At 39.2% G+C, this 26,428-nt stretch overlaps 1 protein-coding gene across 1 annotated transcript in view; it reads right to left on the bottom strand.

The window, feature by feature from the left end:
- The window catches only part of bbs9 (Bardet-Biedl syndrome 9), a 148,888-nt gene extending 122,943 nt beyond the window's left edge, over positions 1-25,945 (bottom strand). The window contains exons 1-10 of the mRNA XM_072393775.1: positions 25,808-25,945; positions 24,033-24,151; positions 23,486-23,636; positions 21,154-21,218; positions 20,897-21,010; positions 13,018-13,192; positions 7,417-7,501; positions 6,960-7,143; positions 2,348-2,477; positions 308-489 (exon numbers count right to left, since the gene is read on the bottom strand). Coding sequence (XP_072249876.1) covers positions 308-489; positions 2,348-2,477; positions 6,960-7,143; positions 7,417-7,501; positions 13,018-13,192; positions 20,897-21,010; positions 21,154-21,218; positions 23,486-23,636; positions 24,033-24,144 — 1,198 coding nt within the window. The 5' untranslated portion in view covers positions 24,145-24,151; positions 25,808-25,945. The remainder of the gene's footprint in view (positions 1-307; positions 490-2,347; positions 2,478-6,959; positions 7,144-7,416; positions 7,502-13,017; positions 13,193-20,896; positions 21,011-21,153; positions 21,219-23,485; positions 23,637-24,032; positions 24,152-25,807) is intronic.
- Between the last annotated feature and the right edge of the window lie 483 nt (positions 25,946-26,428).

Raw genomic sequence — 26,428 nt, forward strand, 5'->3', positions numbered from 1 at the left:
AATTCTCCCTGGCCTCAAAACATGTATCCAAATATTTTCCAGAATTTACATTCCAGTATTCTGTGATAGACATTCATCATCGTTTGAACATTTTCTTCATGGAAGAACTAATCAATTAGTCAAATAAATAAACATGAAATTGCTAAAATCTCTGCAGATCATCACACAGCCCCTTTAGTGGGGAACGCTTTCAGACAGTTCAGATATATCATTCAACTGCCAATCACTGTCGTACTAGAATAAAAGATAGATTTTGGTTTTCTCTCAAGAATTAAGAGCCTCTTTTAGAGTTCAAGCAGTCTCCTACCTTGAGTCCTGGTGGCTTCTCTGATGAACTTCTGCAGTTTCTTCATCTCAGCATCCACCTGTTCATAGTCAGCCTCCCTGGCATCTACTTTGGGGGTTGAGAAGAAGGAGGGGTCTGTACCCATGTACGAACACAAGAGATGACCATCTGAGCTCAGGCTGACCACAACTCCCTTCAGTTCCCTGAGGAAAAGAGAGGAGAGGATTAACTAGATAATATTTGCTATCTTTTAGGAATCTGCGCTTGAAATTCCCTCTGTAGTTTGGCATTAGTAAACACAGAGTGAAGTGGGATAGGATACTGTCTTCTGATATGGAAATAGATGATAAGAGGGAAACAATGAAGAAATACTGAATGATGCAATAACATTTCAACTGTGTGGTAACGGGTTGCAGATGTGTGTGAGTGGTTTCTGTTCCAGTCCAGCGAGGCAGTAACACATACATCCTCACACAGACACACACATGATGGGGTTCAGGTTGAGAGCAGCAGCCAGCTCCGCACCTGCACAGGAGGGTGTCTGAGGAGGCATAAAACTCTCACTTTAACTGAAACAGCGGAAACCCACCCACCCACCCACACACACACAGTGATAAATTCACATCCAGAGAGACATGACAAACTGCAGTCACATAGCTAACGCGCACACACACTAGAATTCACTTAAACAAATAAAAAAAAACAGCAAGAAAGACACAACAGCTAGGAGCAGAGATCTAAGCTGCGGATAGAGCACGATTAATCATTTAGGATGATCAAAATATTAAAATGTTCACACATTATGCTATGTTACCTCTAAGAAGAGCCCATATAGAGTATCGAGTTAGCATGTGCACGCTCTGCCCTGCCGGCTCTCCCATTCACACAAATGTACGTTGATTTGGCTCTTTGACTACTTCTGCTCAGAGGTGCAACCACAGCTTCACTCTGTTCTGTATGATTAGGTTGTACAAAGAATGGTGCACAAAAGCCCCTCTGTGAACATGCTTTGTGAAAGGCACTTGTGCTATCAGACCTCATTTAACAAATTGGGGTGCACCAATTTTAACTTTCATCAAAGTTTATAAAAATCATGCTGGCTTTTCAACATTATTGGAAGGCCATTAACACTATATCCCATGTGTGAAACATTTTGATTAAAACTGATGGAAAACCAAGCTGCTGCCAGCATTCTCTCTCTCTCTCTGTATGAGGTGACTGTTTGACTGGGTCACATGCTCCTCATAGGTCCTTTCAGCTAATGTTTTAACATTTTCAAGTCAAGCTCTCATTTTTCATAGAATTCGCGTACCAATCTAAACTTGAGAAACATGACATCCGAGAACAGCTTAGAGGGCTAAATAGAGCCTGATCAAGTAATCTGGGGTTGGAAGAATTGTGTAAAATATTCGATACTACCTCCAAAGTACAAAGCCACAATTCCTGGAGCACTTCTGAAAATTACAGGTATCAAAAGAAAGCAGCTGAAGTGATTGTGTGTTTGTTTTGTGAGTATCGGTGTGTAGGTGTGTTCCTCTCCCACACTCTGCAGTATCCCACCGACACACTGAACAACCCGATGACTATCAAATGCTTAAGAACAACACAGCCTCAAACTAAACCAAACAGCCTACCAGACACTCTATCTCCTGCATCTAAACCACACATGCGCAAACAGGATCAGGGACCACATCATTTCTCAACTGTGTTTGTGTTTTGCGTTGTAATTGTATCAAATTGCAGTTTGATTGTAGCTGTTTGGAGAAAAACGAAGGGTTAGCTTTAGCTGGCCCCTCCTTGGTGTGCTCTGATTGGCCTGCTGGAATACACTGTCGGGTAATTTCCTGTTGAATGTCTCACACTGGTTTTCATAAGCTGATAAAACGAGTCAACATACTTGCTGCACATTCACCTCACCACACTGTAAATGCACATATCGTGTATGTGACGGCAGTGTCTACACGCGACAACATGATCACATTCTCCTGGATGAATGGGTTTTGTGTGCACACATGAGTGCTACATCCCAGGTATCTTTGCTTTGCTGGAGGTTGTACTCACGGGAAGTTGGCAACACGAACAGCCACAGGCACAAAGGAAAGCTGAGCTGCCCACTTCAGAGTCACATCCTGGTAAACCAGCAGCATGTTGGTGTGGTTACCTAGCAGCAGGTTTGTGGTGCCATCTGCCACTAAAAAAGACCAGAAAAAAAGGAAGAAAAAGTTTGACGAGATGTGATTACACTTTACACATTCTGGTGAGTTTTTTTTCAAGCAAAGTAATCTACACTGAGTGAAGTGATACAAAAAGCTTGCATTGTGCCTTTAGCATAAAGACTTTTTTAATAAGACTGAGAAAGTAGTGTAAGGTTTTAACTCAATTAAATACATGTTTTTTTGTCAATTCTCCACCAATATCCCTTTGCTGTATTTATTCAGGTTTCGGTCTTGTGGCTTGAAAGTCAGCCTCAGTTTCATAGCAGTACAAATGTGAGGTTTCGGTCTCTCATTTTTAGTTATAGAAAACAGTGGCGCATATTCACAAATTTAACAACCAAGCACAGAAATAACGAATTCCTGTGGTGGGTGGCACTGCCCTCTAAAATGAGTGCAACTTGTACTCTCCTGTAAAGAAAATTCATCTCTTTAAGTTTCACATCTGGTTTGTATAAAGACATCATCTGGATCCTTCATTCTTAGACAAGGTGTGCTCTTACTGGTCTGCTGGAAATACAACTGAAGCTGAAGTACACTTTCTCTTGCAACCCAAGGCTAGAAACATAAAATATAAATACTACTTATGTTTCTCACTCTCACTCAGAAATGTCCAGTCAACCCACCAATATTGCAGTTGCCACCTAGAGAGATCTGAGGCCACACGCAAAACAAACACGCCTCACTCACACACAGTTGAATACACAAGTTATAATATAGGAACAGTGGTCAGTAGGGTGGTACAGTGCAGAGGGTCAAAATGACAGAGTGTGTGTTGGGGCCACATCAAAGCAAATATACACCTTATATCTCAGCATCAGCCTTATAATTACAATGGGACTATAAAAAGGTCTAATGTATGTTCTTCTCTCATTTTCAAGTAGAACATCTTTCCTCTCTTATTTTTCAGCCCCCCATTCTTTCTCTTCTCATCTGTATATTTTCTTTTCAGCTGCTCCTCAAACTTCTGGTTCTTCCCCTGTCTCACCTTACAGTATATAGGTTTTCTTACTTTTTCTATTTTCACATTTCTTGACTATCTGCCTACTTCATCTCTCTGAACTCCTCTTTCTGCCTTCCTCACACATCCCCTCTTCTTTACACTCCTTGAGGGAGGACAGCTGGTTCACACGTGCATACCATATAACCATTTTCTTTTTTTTAAATGATTATGATTAAGACCTTCCTATTAATAATTGACTCGAGCTATTTTTAGTGCTGCGAGTTCTGATTTCATATCATAAAGTTTGTTTTTTGCTCTCGAACTCCTCCCGTTCCACATCACGTCAAAATTCCCCCTTCGTGTTCAGGTTAGTTCAGATATAGTGATTATGAAAGATGTTGCATGTGACTCACAGCAGTTCTCTTTTAATAAAAATAATCAATTAATTATGCCTCTATCTGAATCAATCTGTCACCTATTAAATCACATTTCTAGAGGTGGGAATAATAATAAATATAATTCTATCATGGTTTGCACAGAGATTGAACTTTTATTGCAGGTTTTTCAACAAGAAGTCGAGCCAAGAAAGTTATAACAACGAAAGGAATAGACATACACACAGAGGGAAGGGATATGTAAGGGCACTGGTCCAGCTGAGGCAGCTGTGAGTCTGAGAACCAGAGGGAACGCATTAAGGAACCTGCAAGAGATCAGTGTTGTCTGTGCTCCTCTGCACGACACTCTCAAGTATGAGAAATCCATCAAATAACCTGACACGATAAAAGAGCTGACACGGAACATTGGGTGGCAGCTCAAGATGCTGTGGCAGTCACAGTGTCACTAAATATCAGACTATTAACAACAATCAATGAGGAATCAGATTTTTGTTGAGGGTTAAAACTGCAGCTGCAGTTTTCTCCTGGGAGTCATCTTTGAGCCATGTGGGAATTTCTGTTCAGTTTTGATTGTAGACAGAACTCGTGTTCCAATAAAAGCTGCTTTTGTTGCACTGATAAATCCTGAATTGGATTTATTGATAAAATCCAATCGCTGTTTAAATTATCTACGTAATGTCTGGAAACAAAACTGAAGGGCTGTTTTGCCATGTCAAAAAATTCTCCGTTGTGGATCCATTTGTTTCAGTGATTTATGTTGTTTTTCCATTTTCTTTCTTTGTACCTTTTCTTTTTTAGTCTCTCACGGTGATGCAATCAAAAGGATTATTCTGAAGAAATGGGTTCACAGTGTGATGTTGTGTAAACAGAGCCAGACCCAAACACTTTTTTTTTGCTGTGAGGGATGCTCATAAAATGATGTTTATTGCTTCATGCTCTGTGCTGCACAAAGACCTTTAATTCTACTACATTTAAAAGCACCATTCTGGAGGTCCAGCTTTATGTGGATACTTAACGTCCATGGTGAGAATCGACCTAATGTCAATCATTATGACAAAGAAGTAGTATTGTTTTCTCACATTTAACATATGTATAAAAAATGATACAATAAAAATGTTCCCTTCAGTAATTAGGTGGCCAGAAACACAGAGAGGGATGCTGTTGTAAGCACTTCTACCCAATCATCAAGACTTATCAGAAACACATGTTTTACAAAAAACCCATAAAACATTCTATATACAGACAGATTTAATAAAAAGTTTTCTAAGCCACAAATTTTGTAGATAACCACAACCTCAGCCAAAGTGAAGTGAATGATGGATGTATGAGCAGGCAGATATTTGGCTTCTTCTTACTTAGTCAGGTGGAAGCTTCTTATGTCTAAAGTCTGCATTAATAAGAAAAGCTTGCTATGCTTTTTGGCTCACTCTTCTCCTTCTACGAGCCTAAGTGTGTAAGCAGAAGACCAGTTCAAGAAACGTATCCTAAAGAGCTGCTTTTATGTGGATTTTTTCTTTTAAATGGCCTCTCACTGACAATTTCAAAGAAGCAACATTTCAGCCAATTAAGACTTTTCTAGGCTACTAAGAAAACCTGTTATTTCCCACTTTGTTTAACAGTTTTACACTGTATAGCTACATTTGAGCCCATAATAATAGGAATTATATACATTAACAATAATTTTACATTAAAAATAAATATGCTTCATTTTAAAGTGGCTATGATGTCGTGATGAATGTGCAAAGGATCGTTACCCATCTAAAAATACAACCTTCCTGAGCTTTATAGTTCATTTAAGCTCATTGTTCAGCTGTCCATTTAGCAGGTAAAGAGTCATATACCTCACTCGGTGGTCTAGCAGAGACAAAAAGTTGTGGTAAAAGGAATACAGATATTTGATTTGCCTTTGATATATCACAATGTTGCTCCCAAAGCGCAGGATGTGCACATCAGAAACCGCTTACAAACTTAAGAAATCAGCGTGTAGGAAATTATACGTCTATGTTCACAACTTGTTTTTCAACGGGTTTAAGTTTCATAACAGTGCTTTTTTGGGAGACTGTTTTGTTGTAAGCTTGGGTTAAACTAACCCAGAAAGGAGCCTTAAGCTCTCCCGTTTCTTTGAAAACCTCCAAAAGTCATCAGTTTTGAACATGCACACAGTTTTCATCCAACTGGAACAACACTATTTTCCATACCACATATTTGTATATGCATGTGTTATGCAATCCATACATCTTGTCTCAACTGTTTATGAACTTCAGAGCATTAAGAAGTCTGTTAACGTTTTGTGTTTGTTTTAATGCTACTTCATTTATTCCATCATGTTCTGCCAAGAGCAGCTTCCTGGAGTAAAGTGGCAATGTGCCACAACACAAAATGATTTATTTGTATGTATATTATTATTATATTATTTTCAGATGTTTGGTTATGGCAGGTGCAATGATGCATGCTGAGTTTTGCAATTCTCCCAGTGCTTCACTCCAAGCTGAACCGATCTAAACTTTGAGGGTTCCGTAACCTCGGAATATGATTGTGTAGCCAAATTCTTCAAAAGCAACAAGTGTATTAGGCGCTTATCTTAACATCCTATTTATCTCTGGAAGTTCTGTATGAGTGGCAGAATGCTATAGGCTACAGAGTGTTACAAATCTACATAGGAGTAATTCAACACGGCCTTTGCCGTGATTGTGGCACTAACAATAACCCTCAAAGAAATCACATTCTTTGACCGAATAATCTACTTTGGACTCAGACGTAATAACCTGGCAACCATATGCATTGATACATGATATAGCTGGAGAAAAAAGACATTTACTGTCATTTTTAAAAATCAGTAATAATATTTTCTATTCCTTTTTATTTATCAATGTCCAAGTGGTGTCATTATTTTGACACACCTGGCACACTGAAGGGCTAAACACGTTGATGTAGACGTTTCTGCTGCTCAGCCACTGAATTCTTCTGTGGATAAGAAGTTCAGCTGCAGAGCTGAAAACGTCACACAGGACATAACATAAGGACAAAACAGAATAACTGTGACAGTGAAATACTTTTGTAGAGGTCCCCTTTAGTTATTCAACTAATTAAGCTCCATGTTAAAAGTCCGGTATCAGGTTTACCTGAGGCGTAAGGAAGAAAACAGCTTGGGTTGAATTCTAGCTTCTTCATGAAGCGGATCTGTCCATTGTCACGGAGACAGAAGAGGTTTCTCTCACCCAGAACGAGGATGGAGGAAGAGGAGTGGGAGAAGGAGGGCACCGAAAGGTCCAGCGCCTGTTCACCGAGGACCAATGTCCAGTCAGGCTGGAGGAGAACGCACACAAAAAAAGTTAAAAGCACAATATATTTTTTATTTCACTTCAAAATAACAGGCATGATGCAAACGAGGAAGGTCTGATCGTCCTTTAGGAAACTGATACAAAGTCTCTCAAATCTTTCTTTGTTACACATTCCCATATTGACTGACACAGATATACACATACAGCATTAACAGAACCTATGCTCTAATTTTTTGCATTTGACTGAGAGAGAAACGCTGCAGATTTCTGTCCATCTGGATGTGTATTTAGAGCTCACCGTCAGCCTCTTGCCCCCAGTTTTAAGGGGCAAATCGGAATCCTGTCGAATCTCTGCATCTGTAGCCACAGCCAGAGTCTCATACCTATAAAAAAAATGACAAACAGCTACTAACACAGACAAATCAGTGGACCACTTCTGAATGTCTGTTACAGTATCATCAGTGTTGTTTGTTGCTACTGTTCCATACGTTGAAAACTGTTGAGGTGAACTTGTCATAACATACCAAGCAATGTCAGACATGCAAAGCTATCAAATCCACACAGAAATCAATGATAAGGGATTTCATAATTCATCTTATCTTGATAATAAAAAGAATATTCCCTTTCATTTTAATTTCCTTCCATTATGAGAAGTATACTTTTGCTTTCTAGGCATCTATTTTTTCACTACTTGAGCAGAAACTTGAGATGGACAAACAAGCATAGAGTTCAGGTCAGTTCGACAGCTGCAAGTTCTTCTCAATGACCTTCTGCTCTATTCACTGAGCTTCTCTCAAAGTATCCCCATCAAATATTCTGCTGCAAGCCAAAAACGTCAAACTAGAGACCAAAAACATCAAAAATCCTTGTTATTTTCCTCAAGAAAAGTCAGTCTGTAAAGTCAGAGACGAAACCATAGTACACAGAATGTTTATTCACATTCAGATATTAAATCCAAACACTGCTCAACATGTTCAGGAAAAAAAAAATACTTGCATCTTATATTCCCCTTCTTCATTACAGTTTCTGTCAGATCAGTCAACACCTACGTTTCCCCAGAACTGCGGTCTACCAGTTTTAATCAGCAATATGTAGGCAACTGGCAAAGAATAAAGTGGTCAGACTGATCTGTGGTCAGTTGATTTTGGCATGTGTGACATCAGCCATTTTCCAGTAAGAGGCTGGCAGATGAAGCAGCTTAGCAGAAATCTATCTTTCTTCACAAACACCTGGATGAACAGAGAGCTCTAAACCTGACCCAGCCCAACACCAAACCACAGACCAAAGTTTAAATAAAAGCTGATTTATCCACTCAAATTTCACACTTTGCGTAATGCATAACTGTTATTAACTGAAGCAAGCAGGTCTGAATTCCATATATTCCAAGTATGACGGCCACATTACTGGCAATGCATCTTTGTTTTTTCAACCACAAATGCAACAAACAACATCAGCTAGTTAAATACTTTCTCTCAGACAAAAATGGATACTAGATTTGGAAATATACCAATACATATCTACTCATTTAACACAGGAGCCACCTCATGACTTAGCTCATGCATACAGCGACATGCTATTGTCAAACGTGTTGTCTGTGTGGAAGCTCAAAATACGCCATGGATGAACATCCACAAAAACACGAGGAACAACAAACTTAATAAAACACTGACCGCCAAGTCACACTCAAACCATTAGCCTCTGCCATCTTTCATGTTAGATAAAGAGATAAAGAGCAGTTCATTTTCAATTGAATTCTATTTGTAGACCAAGGCTCTGTCCAGTAAACCGGAGCACTGTTTTGTGATATGTTTGAGTAGAAAAGATCGAATGCAGTTTTAAAGCAAATACAAAAGTTACCTAATCGTCAATTTTTTTTATTATGAGTGCAGAGTTTTCCCATTTTTTTTGTTTTGGAAAAAAATGTTCAAGACTGGAATTGAAAGGTCAGACTTAATAGATTAAGAATAAATAAATTATTCTGAATTGTCCAAGAAAATTGCAAGCAGTGCATTATACGTTTCTACCAATTTAAGACGGTGGTCATGATTCACATCATCTACTAAATATAATAAATATTGCACACCATGTGAGGTGGTTATCATAGGAAAAAGACCGAACAAAATAACGCAGCATTACCTCTAAATTCAATTAGATAAATGTTTCAACCATCAGACTTTCTTGAGTAAACAAGATCATGCATCGTTGATCTTACTAAATTTAAAGAGAATTTGTTCAGAGTGCCAAAACCCTCTTTAATTTCTTTAATCTTTAACGTTCCTATATTAACATATACGTGAGTAAGGATTAGACTCTTGTTTTACTGAATATTGATCAGGTTATTTATCAATTCTTTTAGTTATTTAATCTATTTTGATTTTACTTACTGCGTGGGACAGAAAACGATCAAAAGTAAGTTTGTTTCAAACCTCCGTAAGCTGATAACCATATGGAACCAAAAAGTGATACTAATTCTTCATAACGTTTCACATAGTAAATCAAGTGCTCTGAAACTTTGATATGTGCATTGCAGCTCATGATTTAAAGTTTTTAACTCATGGGATATGAATTAGCATGAAATCAAAATTGTATGCATCTTTGCTTGTATGTGTAAGGAAGACTCTTGTTGAAAAATGCATAAACATCTGTGAACAATGTAATCTTGAAAGCAGAATGTGTTGCTTTTAAGTGTGCTTTTCTGCATTAATGTTGCTGTCACATAAAGCTCAGGTGAGCTTTCCCAAAGGCACCAATGCAACCCAATGCCACCACAGAGCCTGGATTTAGGATTTACTGCTAATAACACTGGATGGTCCTTTAGTCTTTAGTCTTGGTCTGTCCCAAAAAGAAATTGGAATAGTGATTGGTCTGAACACAGTACACATTTCCACCCTGTGAAGGTTCATCGCACACGCCTCCGAGCCCAGAGAAGTAATGTCAATGGAAGGCTTCGTCTTTCTAACTATGCATAGTAGTGCTTCACACAGACTTCCCACAGCAATCCTATACTTATGTCGTTATATCGGCTATTCATGAATGGTTCTTGATGCAGAGGACTGGAGATCACGGGTGTCCAACTTAGGCTTGCACCTTTGTCCTTTACGCTCGGATTTTCCTCCAGATTGCTTCAATAGCTTGATGAGATTCTGCACTATAAGGGGTGAAATATGCAAATCCCTTCCACTCTTTCTTTGCGGGATATTGTTTCCAAACAATTCAATAATTCTTTTTTTTCATGCATTTGTTGACAAACTGGAGATCCTCTGCCCAGTCTGCTCCTCAAAGACTCACCCTTTCTTTTCTACACCAAATCCTAATTCTAATCACCTGTTTGAAACAAAATTATCATTATTATAATCATTATTTCACCTCATTACTAGCCCCTAATTGCCACTGCCTCAACATCTTTTGGGATGTGCTCCAGGCCTGAAATGTAAAAATGAATGTATAGTAACAAACTGAATTGAACTGTGAGGAAAAAACAGGAAATTTCTTGTGTTCATATCGGATGAAATGAAAGTTGTTTTTTGGGTTTTTTTTTTCCCCCGTTTTCAGTACCAGCCCAACTTTTTCTGATTTGGCGTTGTATACAAGAGAGGAGAGGACAGACAAAGACAAACATCAGAGACACTAATACACATATAAAGGAATATGCTTGTGTGTGTGTGTGTGGGGGGGGGTGTGTGTGTGTAGGCTATGTCTGTCATCGAGCAGAGTTTAGGAAACAGTCATCTCATTTATATGAAAGAGGATCTCTCTGAAAACACAAGCAAACACACCAATTTACTTTCTACATATACATCATATAAGCATATGCGCACACACACACACACACACACACACACACACACACACACACACACAAAATAACCAAATCAATATCTCATTCATCAAGGCAAGCGAGGGTCCAATAAACTAAATAAACTGAATGAAACAGAACAGTTTGACAAGGCCTGTGATGTTAAATATAAAGCAGCAAAGTCCTTCCCCTATAATCTGATATAGAATACAGAGTGAACCAGTTAATTGACAGTATTGTAATCAATATCTAAAACAGACTCCTCTGAAAGGTCAACATTAATAACTACTTCACAGTCAAGTGAAAATGTGAGTCAGAAAAAGCATTTTCACATATCAGAGCTTTGAACCTGAGACAAATCGTACCCACAAACCCCCTGCAGTCATTTTTATAAATGTATGTTTGTTCATTTGTGACTATTTCTCACAGTGGGCATCAAGCCTTTGATCTCAGTTAAACTGTGCATAATAAAGCATTTTAGCTGAAATATGATTTGATTATTTACTCGTTGAACCACTGAAAGCATCTGCTGCATGAGTCGCTGTGTATGAGAAGCTTTTCATTCATTTCAGCTATAGGAAGTGCAGTCTCTTAATGGAAATACCAATGTTATGCATCTCTGGTTTCATTTGCGATGATTCAATATACACAACAATTCCTTTTATTAGCTCAACTTTGAATGAATCTTTTTAAAACACAGGTAATCTGTGTTTTTTTGAGAAGCCTATAAAATGTACACAGGCGATGTGGTAAAAAAAAAAAGCAGCATCCAGAATTAAACGGCCTGGAGGCAAAAGACCATTACAGTCTTTTTTTTTTATCTCCACTGAGATCTAAGGTAGAGGCCAAATCAGTCAAATCAAGTCCATCAATGTGTTTTGATCCTCTCCTCAACTGATCAGAAACTACATCCCTACCAGGGCTGGAGTGTCAACACTGCCATGCAGAACAGAGAGGCATAAACAGATCATAAAGTCAAAGTCAAACAATGCTCATGTTACACACTTGTGCAGCCTGTGAACGTGTTTGCCTTTTTTTTTTTATGAACCTTTCTTTGTTATCAGGACTGCTGCTGCATTTGAACACACACACACACACATATATATATATATATATATATATATATATATGTGATTGTAAAACAGTGCATGTCAAGTGTCATGAGAGCAACTACTGTTTACAATGTAAACAAAAAGGTGCAGGAAATAGTGAATTTAATTACTTAATTTGCACAGTATATACTGCACTGTACAGAAATACTGAGCTTGGTGCTGTAATTAGGGGTGTAGTGTATTCATTTATGTGAAGGTTCTCGAAGGTCTGTGTAATTTACAACAGCAGCTGCACTGCAGGGCTGTGTTTGTGTGTCCAGAGAGAGCAGTGCAGTCAATGTTTTCACTGAGATATCTAGTCTGGAGAGTTTCTTGATGATAGAGGGGGCAAACAGCTGGAAGAGAAAACTAAACATGTGCTCAGTGTACACTCACAAAGACAAAGCCTTCTGACTGAGAGATATGGCTACTCCAGGAGGACATGGCAGACATGCACGTGCTTACATTAAAGTGAGTTAGATCTGATCAAACCATGTGTGCACGAGATTGTGTCCGTTTGTTTTGGTCCATTCTCGCCAGCTCTGCAGTGAGAATGGACGCCTTCAGGTTGGTGAAGCTTCATACTGCTATAACCTGCAGATTAATACTTGCAAGCTACTATGTTTCAATTTAAATTATAACACGCTTTTCTTTTTTGAGAATATCTAAGACATCATTTGATTCTCCTTATCATTTTGGTGGGGAATCATCACAACACAAGTAGTGTCTCCATAACGGCCTAAATGAAGAACTTTCCAAGATACCACATTAATCTAATTAATCTAATTTCCAAGGATGTTACAAGTTAATATTCTAAGAACTGTTCTGATCATTCTGAATTATCTCAGAAAATCTCTGCAATCTGCAAAATACAAATAAATCTGCTATATTTTACTGGAGTTTCATCAAAGTAATAGCATAAATGCTTTTTTTATTTTCCCTTACTTTCATCTAGTTCAAATATCATTGCTACTCACAGTATATCATGATGTGTTCTAAAACGGAAACCTACTTGTAGCTCTCCAGCTGGCGAGCTGCGGACACAGTGAGGAAGCTGTCTGTTCTGCAGTTGTAAGCCAGCGTGCCGGGCAGCAGAAAACCAGGGAGGAACCGACCAAAAGAGTAGCTGTCCTGCTCGAAGAACATCAGCATCCCGTCCATAGACTGAATGCAAAGGGAATGGTGACCTAACAAAGATGGGGAACAGCAAAGGAGATGGTTAACACTTACTTAATCAGGAACAAAATCCCCTGGGAAGCACTGAAACTGTTGCCATTATAATGTGTTCAAAAGCAAAAAAAATGTATTTATGTTGGTTAAAGAAAGAAATCTACACAAAAAGCAACAACTGAGTTCTTTGAGTAATTGCTTCTTTGGAGATAAAAACAAGTGAATTTCATGCTAGAGTAATTCATTTCTTGCTGTGGTCTTCTCAAATGCAATGTTACCTTGAACTCTGGTTCAAGTGGCTTGTCGGATTTGTCAGAACAAAAAACAATCTTACACTGGGTCAGGAAAAGGAAGTTTTATATGGCTTGACAATCGCATCAATTTCATTCTGCTATTGGCCAGGTTTTTTGGGGGGTGAACAATGTTTGACCTTCTCCCCAGACCTTTTCATCATCTTCCTCCCTCACTTTCTGTCTAAACAACATAGTTCAACACCACGAACGTCTTTGAAGAGCGATTATCTCTCAAAGTGTTCTCCGTTGTTTACATATGAATAATTCATCAAACATTGTTGTTCTCTGTGACAGGAGGATTTAGCTCCACCACACACAACAGGTATACACACTTTGGCTTTAGACCAGGCGCCTAAACTAAGATGCTGGATTAGTAGCTGTGTAAGGTAACTTCAAGTTCAACCCTGGGTTGTCGGTGTCATAGATGCGGCTCACTTATTCCTGTGCTACAAACCTTAATTTCTCTGAAAAATCTATGTAAGATACAAAAGATAAAGCACCACGAACCAGTCAATTTACATGGGGGGAATTATGAAAAAAACTATAATAAACCCAAGCTTTCTCTCATTTATTATAACACTTAAAAGCAAATAAAGACATTTAAAAATAAAAATAAAATCAATGAATGATGAAGGTTCCCCTCGCTTTTTTCTTTTTTCTAATACATGCATGCATGTACAGCCTAAAATACAAACATGGCTGTGTGCATGGATTTACTAAAACACGCAGATTAAAAAATGTTTTTTTGAAAAAAGGAATCAAAATCACTGAGCAATTAAACATTTTTTTGAATGATGACAGAAAATTTGCTTGGACTTTTGAAATAAGCCTCCTGATCTGAATCGCATCTACAGGTTTTCTTTAATTAGTTCAAAGACCTTTTCAAAATGTCAGGGAACATCTCAGAAGGCTGTTGATGTTGCATTATTCACAAGAAAACACACGCTACATGCAGTTTGTTACAACACAGTCAGATGTACCAGTGTCTTTGTGATGGTGCAGTCAGAGCCTTACTCAGCTCTCCTTCATAGCTTTGGTTGCAGTTTAGTAACATTCAGACTTTACCAGGCAATGCATATTTAGATTTTTCATAGTAGTTTTTAAATAATAGTTGGAAGAAATATGCAGCAACAGATTGATGTTTGTGATCCGTCATCTCATGGCAACACCGCCCCCTTTACACCAAAGTGTGCATATATCCACATTGATAAAAACTTGGGTTAAATACTAAGTTGATAACCAGCTGTAGCAGGACATCAGTTTTTAGTTAGTGAAACCATTAATCTAACAAATATACTGGGGCCTCAAGTATAAAACACTGTGCAGCTTTAATACTGAAGAAAGGCGTAGTCAAAAATTGTGAAAAGTATGTAGGCCAAGAAATATTCACATGCAAAAAAAAAGTCTGCACTCTCTTGATCCTGCGCACCTTTCCATGATAAATCATTACGAATATCAAAGTGAGTGCACATGCCCCATCTCATCTCCTCCCAAAAAGTGATTATTTAGGGGTTTGTCTTCTGAATAAGTAACAAATGGGAAATTATGAAGCACTTACACAAAAAATAAATAAGTGGTCTGACAATAAGGGGGGGGGGCTATTTTACATGTAAGAATCAAATTCACAGGCAGTAAGCAGGCTGTGCAGTGACATCATGTCATGATAATTGCTGTCATGGACCGTGAAGCAGAAAACTGGGGAGACCCAAGCCAGGGAGACACCAGTCTGCATCCATCAGGCTCAGAATAAAGCAGTTAGAGAAAAGAGGAGTGGAGGCCCATCAAAGTGCACGTCCCAGCTCAACAGCAGCTGAAAGTCCTTCTCTGGGATTCGGTTATTTGCATCACATCCTAATGGCGTTGCTTAGCAGGTGTATTTATTGAGGAGCTGTTCTGTTTGGAGAGGACGGACCTGTGCAACTCATAAATGATCAAACTAATTGCATATTTGCTAAGATAATCGTAACTTTTCTCGACACTTTGCAGCTCTGCCCGCACGCTCGCGCTGTGTTCATTTTTATATATATCGAACTGTGCAAGAACACGAGCCTTTGTGTAGCCTTTTTACACTTGTGTGGTTTATACAAACAAGAGCCAACGGAACTGGGAGGTAAAAAAAAAAAAAAGAAATGTAGTTTTAAGTTACATATCCTGTTTTATGATAGCGGTAACTTTGTTTAGAAAATAAATTACATTCTGACCCAAGCACCAACAATCCCAGATGACTTACAGGATGGCTTCTGTTTTATTTCAGCCAGGATGTCGTGTTGTGCTGTGAGGTGTAACTCTCCCTCTTGCTGAATCTGATATCTCTATTAACACCTCTACACACGCACACACACACAAACACACACGCACGCACACACCTGAGTCTGAGTATGAATGTGCATAAGAGTGTGTGTTTCTTGGGAAAGGTCTCATGTAGGAAATACAAAGCCCCGACACACAAAACACACTGCTACACACATGGCCATAAAGCAGTGGGGCTTTGTGACCAGAGAACTATAATTAGGCCTCAATGCGCTATTAAAACTCACACTGCCATCAACTAGAGGTCAGGAAGACAGCCACCTACAGCGCAACATACACATACACACACTTACCATCATTCACCAAGGATTTAGACAGAAAAGCTGCACACTCCTACACACCTATTCTCTGTAAACACGTGAGTGTGTGTGTTGGAGTGATGAGCGGTCGTTCATGGTGGCCGTTAACACACGCAAGGACAAGGTCTTGCATACTGCAACCACACCTCATGAAAACAAGAGTTAAACATAGTGTTTGATAATGAGCCACAGCAAATAGTGAAGGTGACTGTAGCCATCTGCAGATTTGTGAATTTAGATTTTGGCATGCATTTTTCTTTTTTGATATGATGAAAAGAAACCCCTTTCTGTAGTGCAGATAGCGACGTCTGGAGAGTAAACGCATAGTGTTGAATGTTGGGTCTTCGATGGGGAAAATTTGTGGAAAGGCACAAACTCTCGTCAGCTGTGGCGCTGAAACTCTCTCCTCAACACTAGGGTTGTGTACGACTTGTCAAATACCCCGGTTAGGATTTTCTCATGTAACATTTATTCAACTTTTACTAAATTAGAGCTGAAGCCTTCTTTGCTTTCAGCTGATTTTGGCTATGGTGAAAACTAAATGTTTGATCTACCATGTCATGCAAAGGTTGATTTGTGCATTTCTTCTTTTTTTTAAACACATTTACTTATTTCTGGGTTCTATGACCTATCATGAGTATGTGATTGTCGATGTTAATTTTATCTAAAATGTATACTCAAAAAAACACGAGTCCAACCAAAATGCAATCAATAAAAACACAACGGGTAACATCAATACAATACTTAAAATGGACTAAAAGTAGAAAAATGACATTCCTATAAAAACACAATAGATCAAATCAAAGTGCCAAGAAATGGGTCTTCAATAGGATCTTGAAAGTCTTCAAGAGCAGCTCTTACATGAATAGTTTTGTTGTCCCGTAGATTAGGAGCAGCCACTGCAAAAACACACTCACCTTCTTCTTTTGTGTCTGGAACCAGGAGCATCTAAAAAGCATGTGATTGGCCAACCTAAGATAGGTTGTGAGACCATTTAGCTCTTTATAAAACCAGCCATAAAATCTTTAAATCAATCGTGTAACAAACACAAAGCAAATGGAGTTCTTTCTTTGAGCAGCTGCATTTGGTACCAGCTGCAAACAATGAAAAGAAGACTGATTTATACCCACGTAAAAGGAATTGCAATAATCCAGCCAAGAGGAATTGGAAAAATGAGTGAGTTTTTCAAAATCTCTGGCTTTATCTTGGCTAAAAGTCAAAACTGAAAAAGCCTGTGTTGATAACTGAGCTGATCTGTGATCTGAGAAGAATGTGTTTTTTCTCTCAGTTCGGTTAAATTAATCCATGATTCGATGTAATCTAAACAGTCCAATAAAAGTTACAAGTTTTAAGTTTTTTTACTTTATGGGCCAATAGATTTGCTTGTCATATGCTAATCAGTGGAAGGGAATCTCATATTTTCTGAATCTAATATATGGTAAATTAAAAACAATGCCACACTCTGCTACATGATATGTCATGGTAGCACTGTGTCTTGGACCCTTTAAGATATACCAGATGTGAACAGAAAATCAGAACAGGTCACAAGAACCTGGGCTGAAAAAGAACCATTACAGTCAATTTCATGTTCACCGGTCATTCTATTATAAACACAACTCTAAAAACCAATGAATACCAGAGAAATGGATATTACTCCAAGACAAGCACTAAACCGATTTATCAGGTGTCTGGTGGTCAGTGTAAGGGTCAAAATAAACACACACAGACAGACAGTTGACACAGCTCAGTAGCATCAACGAAAAGTAAAGTGCTACGTACTCAAAATGTGTGTAATAATAGCAACTGTGAATATATAACCTCACATGCCCAGGTACAACATGTCAAAGAGCCCAGTATGAGGGCACCACGGCCCAGACACAGAGGAGGAAACAGGCCTGTATCAGTGTCATTAGGAAGACATGTTGAACAAGCACACCAGAGCAGCCAACAAAGCACAAAGGCTGGCCGCACAGTGCAGTGGGCAGCACCTCGCCTCAGTGTGTGAGAATGTGAGAGTGTGTGAGAAAGAAACTGCCGCCGGTACATGTGAAAGACTGGATCCCTGCAGGGTCCAGAGAATGTTGGCCAACTTTTTCTTTGCTTCGCGAGCGTCTTTTCAAGTCACATGTGTCTGGCCTACGCTGGCAAAGACCAGTCCATACTCTTGGTGTGAGTGTGTGTGGCCTGAATGTGACCCAAACCCAGAGGCAGCTCAGCTATTAGAGCAGTATTAGTACAGAGCTGCTATTACTGTGCCTACAGCACCGCTAAATGGCTGCTATTATAGACCACCACATACACACACTCACGTGTAGGAGCAGACATGACTTGTAAAAACACACCCGTCCGCGCGTGTGCTCACACACACACACACACACACACATACTGTCGTATTTAAACACACACTTTGAACGTGCTGTCAAACAACTTACATTTTCATTCTTCCAACTGCTCTGGCCTTTGAGCTGTTACCATCTCTCCATATTCAGTAGACAAACAAACAAAACACCCTCAGGTTTGTGCATATATGTGTGTTAATCACTAAGTGTATATTTGTGCATTTGTCTTTCAGCCAATCAGCCGAGAGGCCGGCTCATTTTCTTGTAAACTATGTGAAACAGCAGGGCAAACGGGGAGCAACTTCCTCAAATAAAAACCCTCGCAGATCAAACAACTCATCTGACTTTATCGGACACTATAACGCCACACACGTATCTGCAGTTTGGAGTGATTTTTCATTACTGTAATTTGGGTTTTGGAAATGAACCGCTGCCACAGTAAACAGGCAAAACAGAAATTATAGAGAAGAGTGCAAAATAAGGTATATGATGAAACACAAGCAGCCAATGAATAAAAGATTCTCTTTTCGGGCATGTTAATTAAACACAGGCCCAACCTGGAGCCCTCGTGGTTTCACACCAGTAACCACATGTCATCACAACATCTTTGGTTTGATTACAGCTGGGGAACTTAATTTGCAGGCATTCCCCCTCTATCTTGACTTGATTGCTGTCAGTTTCTATTGTATCCCATTAAATAAATGGCAGATCATGCCTTCCATAATTTTATCAAGCAGAAACACACAATCATTACCATGTTAGGATACGAGATAAAAACTGATACCAGGACCTCCTGGTACCCTTCTCTCTCATGAAAAACCCCAATATTTCAACATAACGTATAGTTTGGCATTCTCAGGCCTATAAAAGCTATTTAAATTATACAGTCTGACAAGGGCAATTTACTTTTTTTTTTAACACAATCACGATTTGGAAAAGAAATGTGAGCTGTCAAAAGAGAAAATAAATCAAAAGCGAAGATTTGCCAAGTAGCATCAGCGATACTTGGTACCTTGGATACATTCTTCTGAAATGGCTCCTAAGCAAGACACTGAACTTCCATCAGTTCAACACTTCCAGACTCCACTCTTTAGCTGAACTATGAACTCCCTGCTGAGAGGTAGGGAAAAGGGAATTCCCTCTCAAGAAGGAATACAAAATCCCATTCATTCAGGACATACAGTAGGTCAAATGAGTGCAATTCTAGCACCTGCACCACCATCTAGTGGAGAAACAGTGAACAGGAAAAAAGGAGGCAGGACAATGAGGGAAATGAGTGTGGCTCGCCCCATTTGTAACGCATGTGTATATGTGTTGCCATGAGTGATAATTAATGTGAATGACGTTAGTGCTCATTTTGAGTTTTAGACTTTAGGAGTAAGGAAGTGACAAAAAAAAAAAAACAGAAAACGTGTGGAAACAAAGTCATACTCAGTGGTTTGTTGTATGCACCAGACACGTGCATTGAGGACAGGCTGAGGTACTGGTTTTAATTAGCCCAGACTATTCTATCAATCAACTACACACACACACACACGCACACACACACAGACAGACAGACTCTCTAAATATGGAGTGAATGACAGGTTCATCACGCAGGCCACAGAGTCTGGCAAGTGCTCTGTTCTCACACACACACACACACACACACACACACACTCATTGACAAAACACTCTTTATTTGGAAAGGCCATTTTCTTTACTTTAAAGGGGGTTCCCCGTGTGTCTGTGCACACGTGTGTGTGGGTTTTTCTTGGATGCAGACGACTCAAGGGCTTTCCCCTACTTGGTTTTTCCGAGAGCCCAGATGACTAAAAAAAGAGAGCAGCTACATGACCCTTCTCTTTTTCCCTCCTTTGCTCTTCTTACAGAACTTTTACACATTTGCTGCCATACACCTTTGCCAAGACACAAGCACAAACGTCCTCCTGTGCATACATACCTTTTGTGCGTGTATATGTGAGGACTCTCCCTGGAATAATGCACCCCAGGGCCACTAACCCATCACTACTAAATGTCAAGCCCTAATCCTAAACACAGTGCGAAGTTTAACCCTTAAATCAACACTATGTACAAGCAGTCAAGAGGAAAAACCATACTCTGCAAAAGTTTCCTCTCCCCAATAGTTTAAAAATTCTAATTGGTCCTCAGAGCTAAATGTAGAAAAAAACGACACCCACAAATAAAACTGGTAAAATATGTAAGTACCCTATTTTTTGATGGGCATTAAGTTTTTTCTTAGATGGAGATGGTACAAAATGTCTGTGTGATCCCAGGATTTCCATCATTCGTTCGATCGTCACAGATAGGCTACATATTTGACCTGTTCTCAGTTTTTTCCATCAGGGAGTTCAAATTTAAACATACAGTAAATAACATCAAGTCTTACCTAAAACTCAGAGATAAAGTTAAGTCAAGCCAGCTGGCATTTCTGCAGCATGTCAGCTGTAGCTTGAACACAAAGTAGAGAATTTAAGTACCTGTGACTCCTCCAAACGTGCCGTAAGTCATGTTGCAGGCAGTTCTTTGCAGATTATGCTCATAAACCAACTTCATCTGGTACTGGTCTCCATGTTCCACATTCCCGGCAGTGCCTTCATACACAAATGTCAGAAAAAAAATAAGTGTATGAAGCTTTTCAAAATTTAAATTCCCACTGAACATGTGTGATGGAATTACTGCAAAAACCAGTTAATGCTTGGTACGTGCACACATTCGTATACTTTACGTTTGTTACCTGAAATAGAATAGACCGACAGCTTTCTGGGGTGAAGAACAGCCAGATGAAGAAGCTCTGAACACCTGTCGAGATAGCAAAACATTTTTTTTTTACATTAGCCATTGCAACCACAGCTGGAACCATCCTCGAAAAACACTAAAGCAGAAGGTCAATAAAGATGGGAAGAAAATTTAATTAATTAATTTTATGACTGCCATAGCCCTAATTTAAATGTCATGTCAGCTCGGGTGGCTGGATAAAAATGTGTGCCAAGAAGTTTGAATCAAATGAGCCAGATGTGAGCTGGATAACAGGTCTCTGACAATGGGCCCAGAGCTGCATCTGGAAAAGTTTCTTCCTCAGACATTCCAGCAGGGCAGATGCTTCCTCACCGTGGCTTAAGCCATGTTCTCAGCTACAGGGTGGAATCCACTCTCATTTTAACCCATACTTCTAAAATAATTACTGTAACAGCTGTTGTATTTTGCTTTAAATGATGGTTATGGTGGAGTGGTGGGTGACGTTCCAGCAATGTTGATCCTAGATTTGTTACTTAGCTACTTCACCACAAAACGACTGAAAAGGGCTGTGTCCACTTCTGGAACCAGACCAATATTTTTTTTTTTTTTTGCGAGAAAGGACAACAAGAGTGAAGAAAGTGGATCCCACATGTTTACTTTCTTCCTTGGAAAACCGTACTAATTTTTCACCGTCTGCAAACCTCAGCCTGCCTTTGACAACATGCTTCACTGTCAAGGCCAACTTCCAAAATGCCCACCAGTCCCTGAAGAATGCTGTGCTGAAAAACCACAGGTAACGAAACAAAACGTCTTCCAAACAAGTTGGTTTAGTTGGATTGTGCACCAAGTGTAATGACGCAGGCTGTCATTGAGATAAACCACAGCTTTTCCCAGAAACCTTGCTTTCCAGGAGGTTCCTGTGCAACCACGGAAAGGCAACGTAACACATAAGTGTTGAAGTCGATGGTAAAGGGGCAGCACCACACAAGTATGTAAATATATTGTCTATTTCTATATTTGCTGGATTATGATAACCCATCATAAATACTTTGTACATAGTTAGATGCTTAACACATAATCTCAAGATATGGTCAATGAGCTTAGACCACAACCATTCAAATGCTCACTTATTTGTACTGTATATAAATACGTTGAAGTTGAGCTTTCCATAACAGGACAATTACGTTGTGTGCTCTTGCCACACCGACAGTTATCAGGTCCGGACTATGATTTGCATAAATGGTACATAACTAGTTCATACTAGTCCTGTCCTCTCCACTCATGACCACTCGCCCGCTAACCAAGCAAAATACAGTTAAAACATAAGCGTCAGGTCAGAAGCTGCACAGTAAGCCCTTTTCAGACTTGCATGTCTTTCCACTGATCTAACATCAACCGAATGTGTTGGCCTTATGTCTGAATAAGCACTCTGGTGCTTCTCAATTTGCAATAACAGTCCTACATAATCAGGCTCAACATTCACACTTAAATTTCCAACACGGGAAAAATCTAAACTGCAGCAGCGTCATTAAAGGAGAAATCCAACACAATAAAATAAAGAAACGGCTCCGTCCAAACTTTGCTACTCTACTGTTTTTCAGTATTTGGTGCAGGAAGTTGAATGATTTTTTTCCACAGAGCTTGAAAAGTCAGTCAGAGTTCTTCATAGAACAACTTTTCACAAGTTTAACACGCAGACAAGGTTAAGACAATAAGGCTAATATGAATCATTGTGGCAAAATAACATTTATAACACAAAAACAAAATAACAATATAACAGAAACTGGGGAAACAATCGGTCTTCGCACAGCTTTTGGTGCTCCTGAAAATAAAGAAATAAAAAACATATGGGCATGAAACCCCACTTAAAACAGTCCCAGTCTCATTTGAATGACAAAAACCACATCATTCAATCTGAGATGTGTGTCTGCATTACAAATAAAATGTAAATGTAACATTTTAATAGAAGAAAATCATATTTTTAGAGTACGACTAAATGTCTAATCTACTTAATTATTCAAAAACATTGATAAATTTGTCATGTGGAATACACACTGTTTATTACAAAAGGTATTAAAATGTTATTGAAGTAATTATTATTATTAATTATATTTTAATAGGGTAAGGAACTTAATATAGAGATAAAAATAGAATTACTGACAAGCTTATATACAGGGAATTTTAAGGCCAAACAAAGAAAAATGGCATTAAGAATTTGGCCCAAGGCTTAACTCGAACCTGGGCCTTGTCTGTACACGTGTAGCACACTCAACCAGGTGAGCTAGCAGGGCTTTGCCAGACCTGGTCCCAGGTTTGTGTAATATACTTACGAGACAAACTTGCCCACTTCAACTTGGATGATGGCATTTTGGAGCTGAACTTCTAGAAGCTGGGAATCGGCCGGGCCCCCTTCCTTCGATTTATTGGTATGTGGGGAGAAGATTCGCAGCATCCCCATGTAGCTGCCCACCACAATCTTGTCTGCAAATGTTTAAATGACAGGAGAACAGTCATAGTCTAGATGGAAATTATCACTCACCATCATCAAGTTTTGCAGAATTTTGTTGGGAAAAAAACAATGCTGACTCAGGTGTTGACCCAAAACTGACTACATATTAGTTCAATAATCTGAAGGAGTAGATAAACTCGGACTCATTAATCTTTATTTGCGTTTTAGCGATGGACAGTAGGTTTGTATTAACTTCAGCTGGACAGTAAAATTATAGAGGCAGATGATTTTCATATCATGAAAGAAGGAAAATGTTACAAGGAGAGGCCAATACAAGCACAGTACATGAACATATTTCAGGCTAAGGCTTGCAGTCTGTAAGATCTGTGGAGGTTTGTTTGAAGACCATTTCCTCTTCACAAACTGACCATGTCCTGTGCCACTGTTGTCCACGTCTCCAACACACATGCATCCCTGGTCAAACTCCTCACCCTCGCCAAGAGCTGCTGACCACCAGTCACGAGCTTTGAACAAAGACATGATGCCTCTAACAGGACAGACAGAAAAACAAGGAGGTGTTGAATGTTGTGAATTAGATTTATGCATAAAATGTCCTGTTCATGCTTTTCTCTGTACTCAGTGGTGCAAAAATGTTATCTTCAATTACATCATAATAAGATGTAGCGATACCTTTAAGATCAAATTTCTTGTCATGTAGACACAGGAAATGTAAGACTTTAGGATTAAGCATAGGTCAACAGACAGATGAACAAAAAGACACAAATAAAGAATGTTTGACTCAATAAAGAACAACAGGCATTCTTTTTTTTTTTAAAGCATTAACAATTTGCAGTACTAAATACAATTTACTGAGAAGCTTCAGCAGGAGAAGTAGGGTGGTAGTGCCTTGTTCAAGAACAGCACAATGGGTAACAAAGAAGGTGTACAGACTATTTATTCATATCCTTTCTAAAAATGTATCCCACTGGCAACAAATCAAACCACAGTCGCTCTGATTTTTACAAAAGGACTCTCCAGAATCAGTCTGCCAAGAAAGGTAGAGCTCGAGCCATTGCAATGGCCACACTGTCACCTAGACCAGTAAGCCTTAGTGCTCTGTGCATTACACTGACAGCCAAATGCCGCGAAGGGAGTTAGTCACGTGACCTTCGGATTGTGTGTGATTGAAAAGGAGAATGGGGGGGGTGGGTGGGGGCAAGCAGCTTTTCTACTTGCTAAATGCTGAGCAGGTGGAACAGGCAGTTAATCCAGACCTAGAGAATCCCTGCTATCCACAGCACACTGCCTTATAGATCTAGGCTAGGGTTAAAGTAAATTGGCTTTGAGCATCTTTTGGATTTTCTCCTACTATTTATCAAGTAAGAATTAAGCTGGTACAACATTTCATCATCACTCTCTTGTCTTTATCTGAACTCTAATAACTGACCACAGAAAGGATAAGGACCAACTCTCTGTGACCTTCTAAGAAGCATCATGCTATAGTGCACTTACACAAGTTAAAAAGACAATGAACTCATGTCTGGCTATGCATGCAAACACCATTTTAATGCAAAGTGTTTCAATAGCTCATATTAAAAAAAATGTAATGTTATAATGTGATACAGTTCACCACGGTTTACACAAGCACAGTTCGATTTAGCAGGGCAAAAAGTAACCTGAAAATCACAACATTGGAGGGGGAACTGAAACTCAACTTAACATTTCTTCTGGGATGTTGAATAACTCGGTGTATGTTTTGTGTCTGTGCTGCCTGGTATCTCCATAACATCCCACAGTACTGAGAGCAATTAGAATTTTACTTCAGCCAAGAGCAAGAGTGGAAACTACTCTGAATACTGTTGGGCTGCAGTTGTACATAACCACACACCTGATTATTTATCTTTATACCGAGAAGAGATCATGTTTGGGAGACACTGTCCTCCATGTTATAGCAATAGAAATAGTTGGGGACACACACTCAGGAGCTGTCATATCTGCTACGATTCAAAGATCCCTACAAAGGTAAATTACATTGCAGCTAATGTCAATCTGACTGCTTTAACTTTAGCTTAGCCGCGGCTAGTTAGCTAGCTTTCCAACTTATATATGTACTAGCTAATAGGTCAGAAACGGTGCCAATGCAAATCAACAGTTTTTTCGTCAATGACAAAGACCTTTGAGCGTTGTTTTCAGGTTTTCTTACCGTCACAAAAACGTTTCTCTTCGTTTGTTACTCCTCGTTCACACAAACATCACATTTCTCATTCTCTTGCTTGGAACCATCGTCCTGTTGTCATGGCACTGACGCTAACCGGAGAAGCCGGTGTTGTGTCAAGGCAGTTATCCCCGCGAGAAATTGTATCCCCTATACGCGGGAGCGCGCGGTCCCTCACAGAGGTGGATCCGCAATATTACGGTTCGTTTTCCCCACATAAACCGAAATGTCGACCGTTTGATTTATTGTTTATGGTCTGTTGTTCTATATGTGAGTTTTTATAATATTATTTGACGCTTCTAGTAATATACATGCTTTTTATTTTCTGAACATGTATCTAGGATAAAGCTGTTTATCCGTGTTCTTGTTGCAACACGGATCTTTGAATGTGACGCACCCGAAATGTAGAATGACTGTGAAGTACTGATGTTTACGTGTAGGTTTAGCAAGTTGGAAACAAGGAGTCATGCGGTCTTGGAGTGTGTCAGTTTAACAAAATGCAATAATAATGAGACTTTGGTTGGCTCAGCGTCACTTGATATCAAATATACAAAAAGACAGAAGTGGCCACAGTAGTTCATACCTGCAGTTGCCGTTTCCACACTTTTA

The sequence above is a fragment of the Leuresthes tenuis genome, unplaced genomic scaffold, assembly GCF_036924035.1.
Source record: "Leuresthes tenuis unplaced genomic scaffold, fLeuTen1.0.hap1 SCAF_10, whole genome shotgun sequence".
NCBI classification, from domain to species: Eukaryota; Metazoa; Chordata; class Actinopteri; order Atheriniformes; family Atherinopsidae; genus Leuresthes; species Leuresthes tenuis.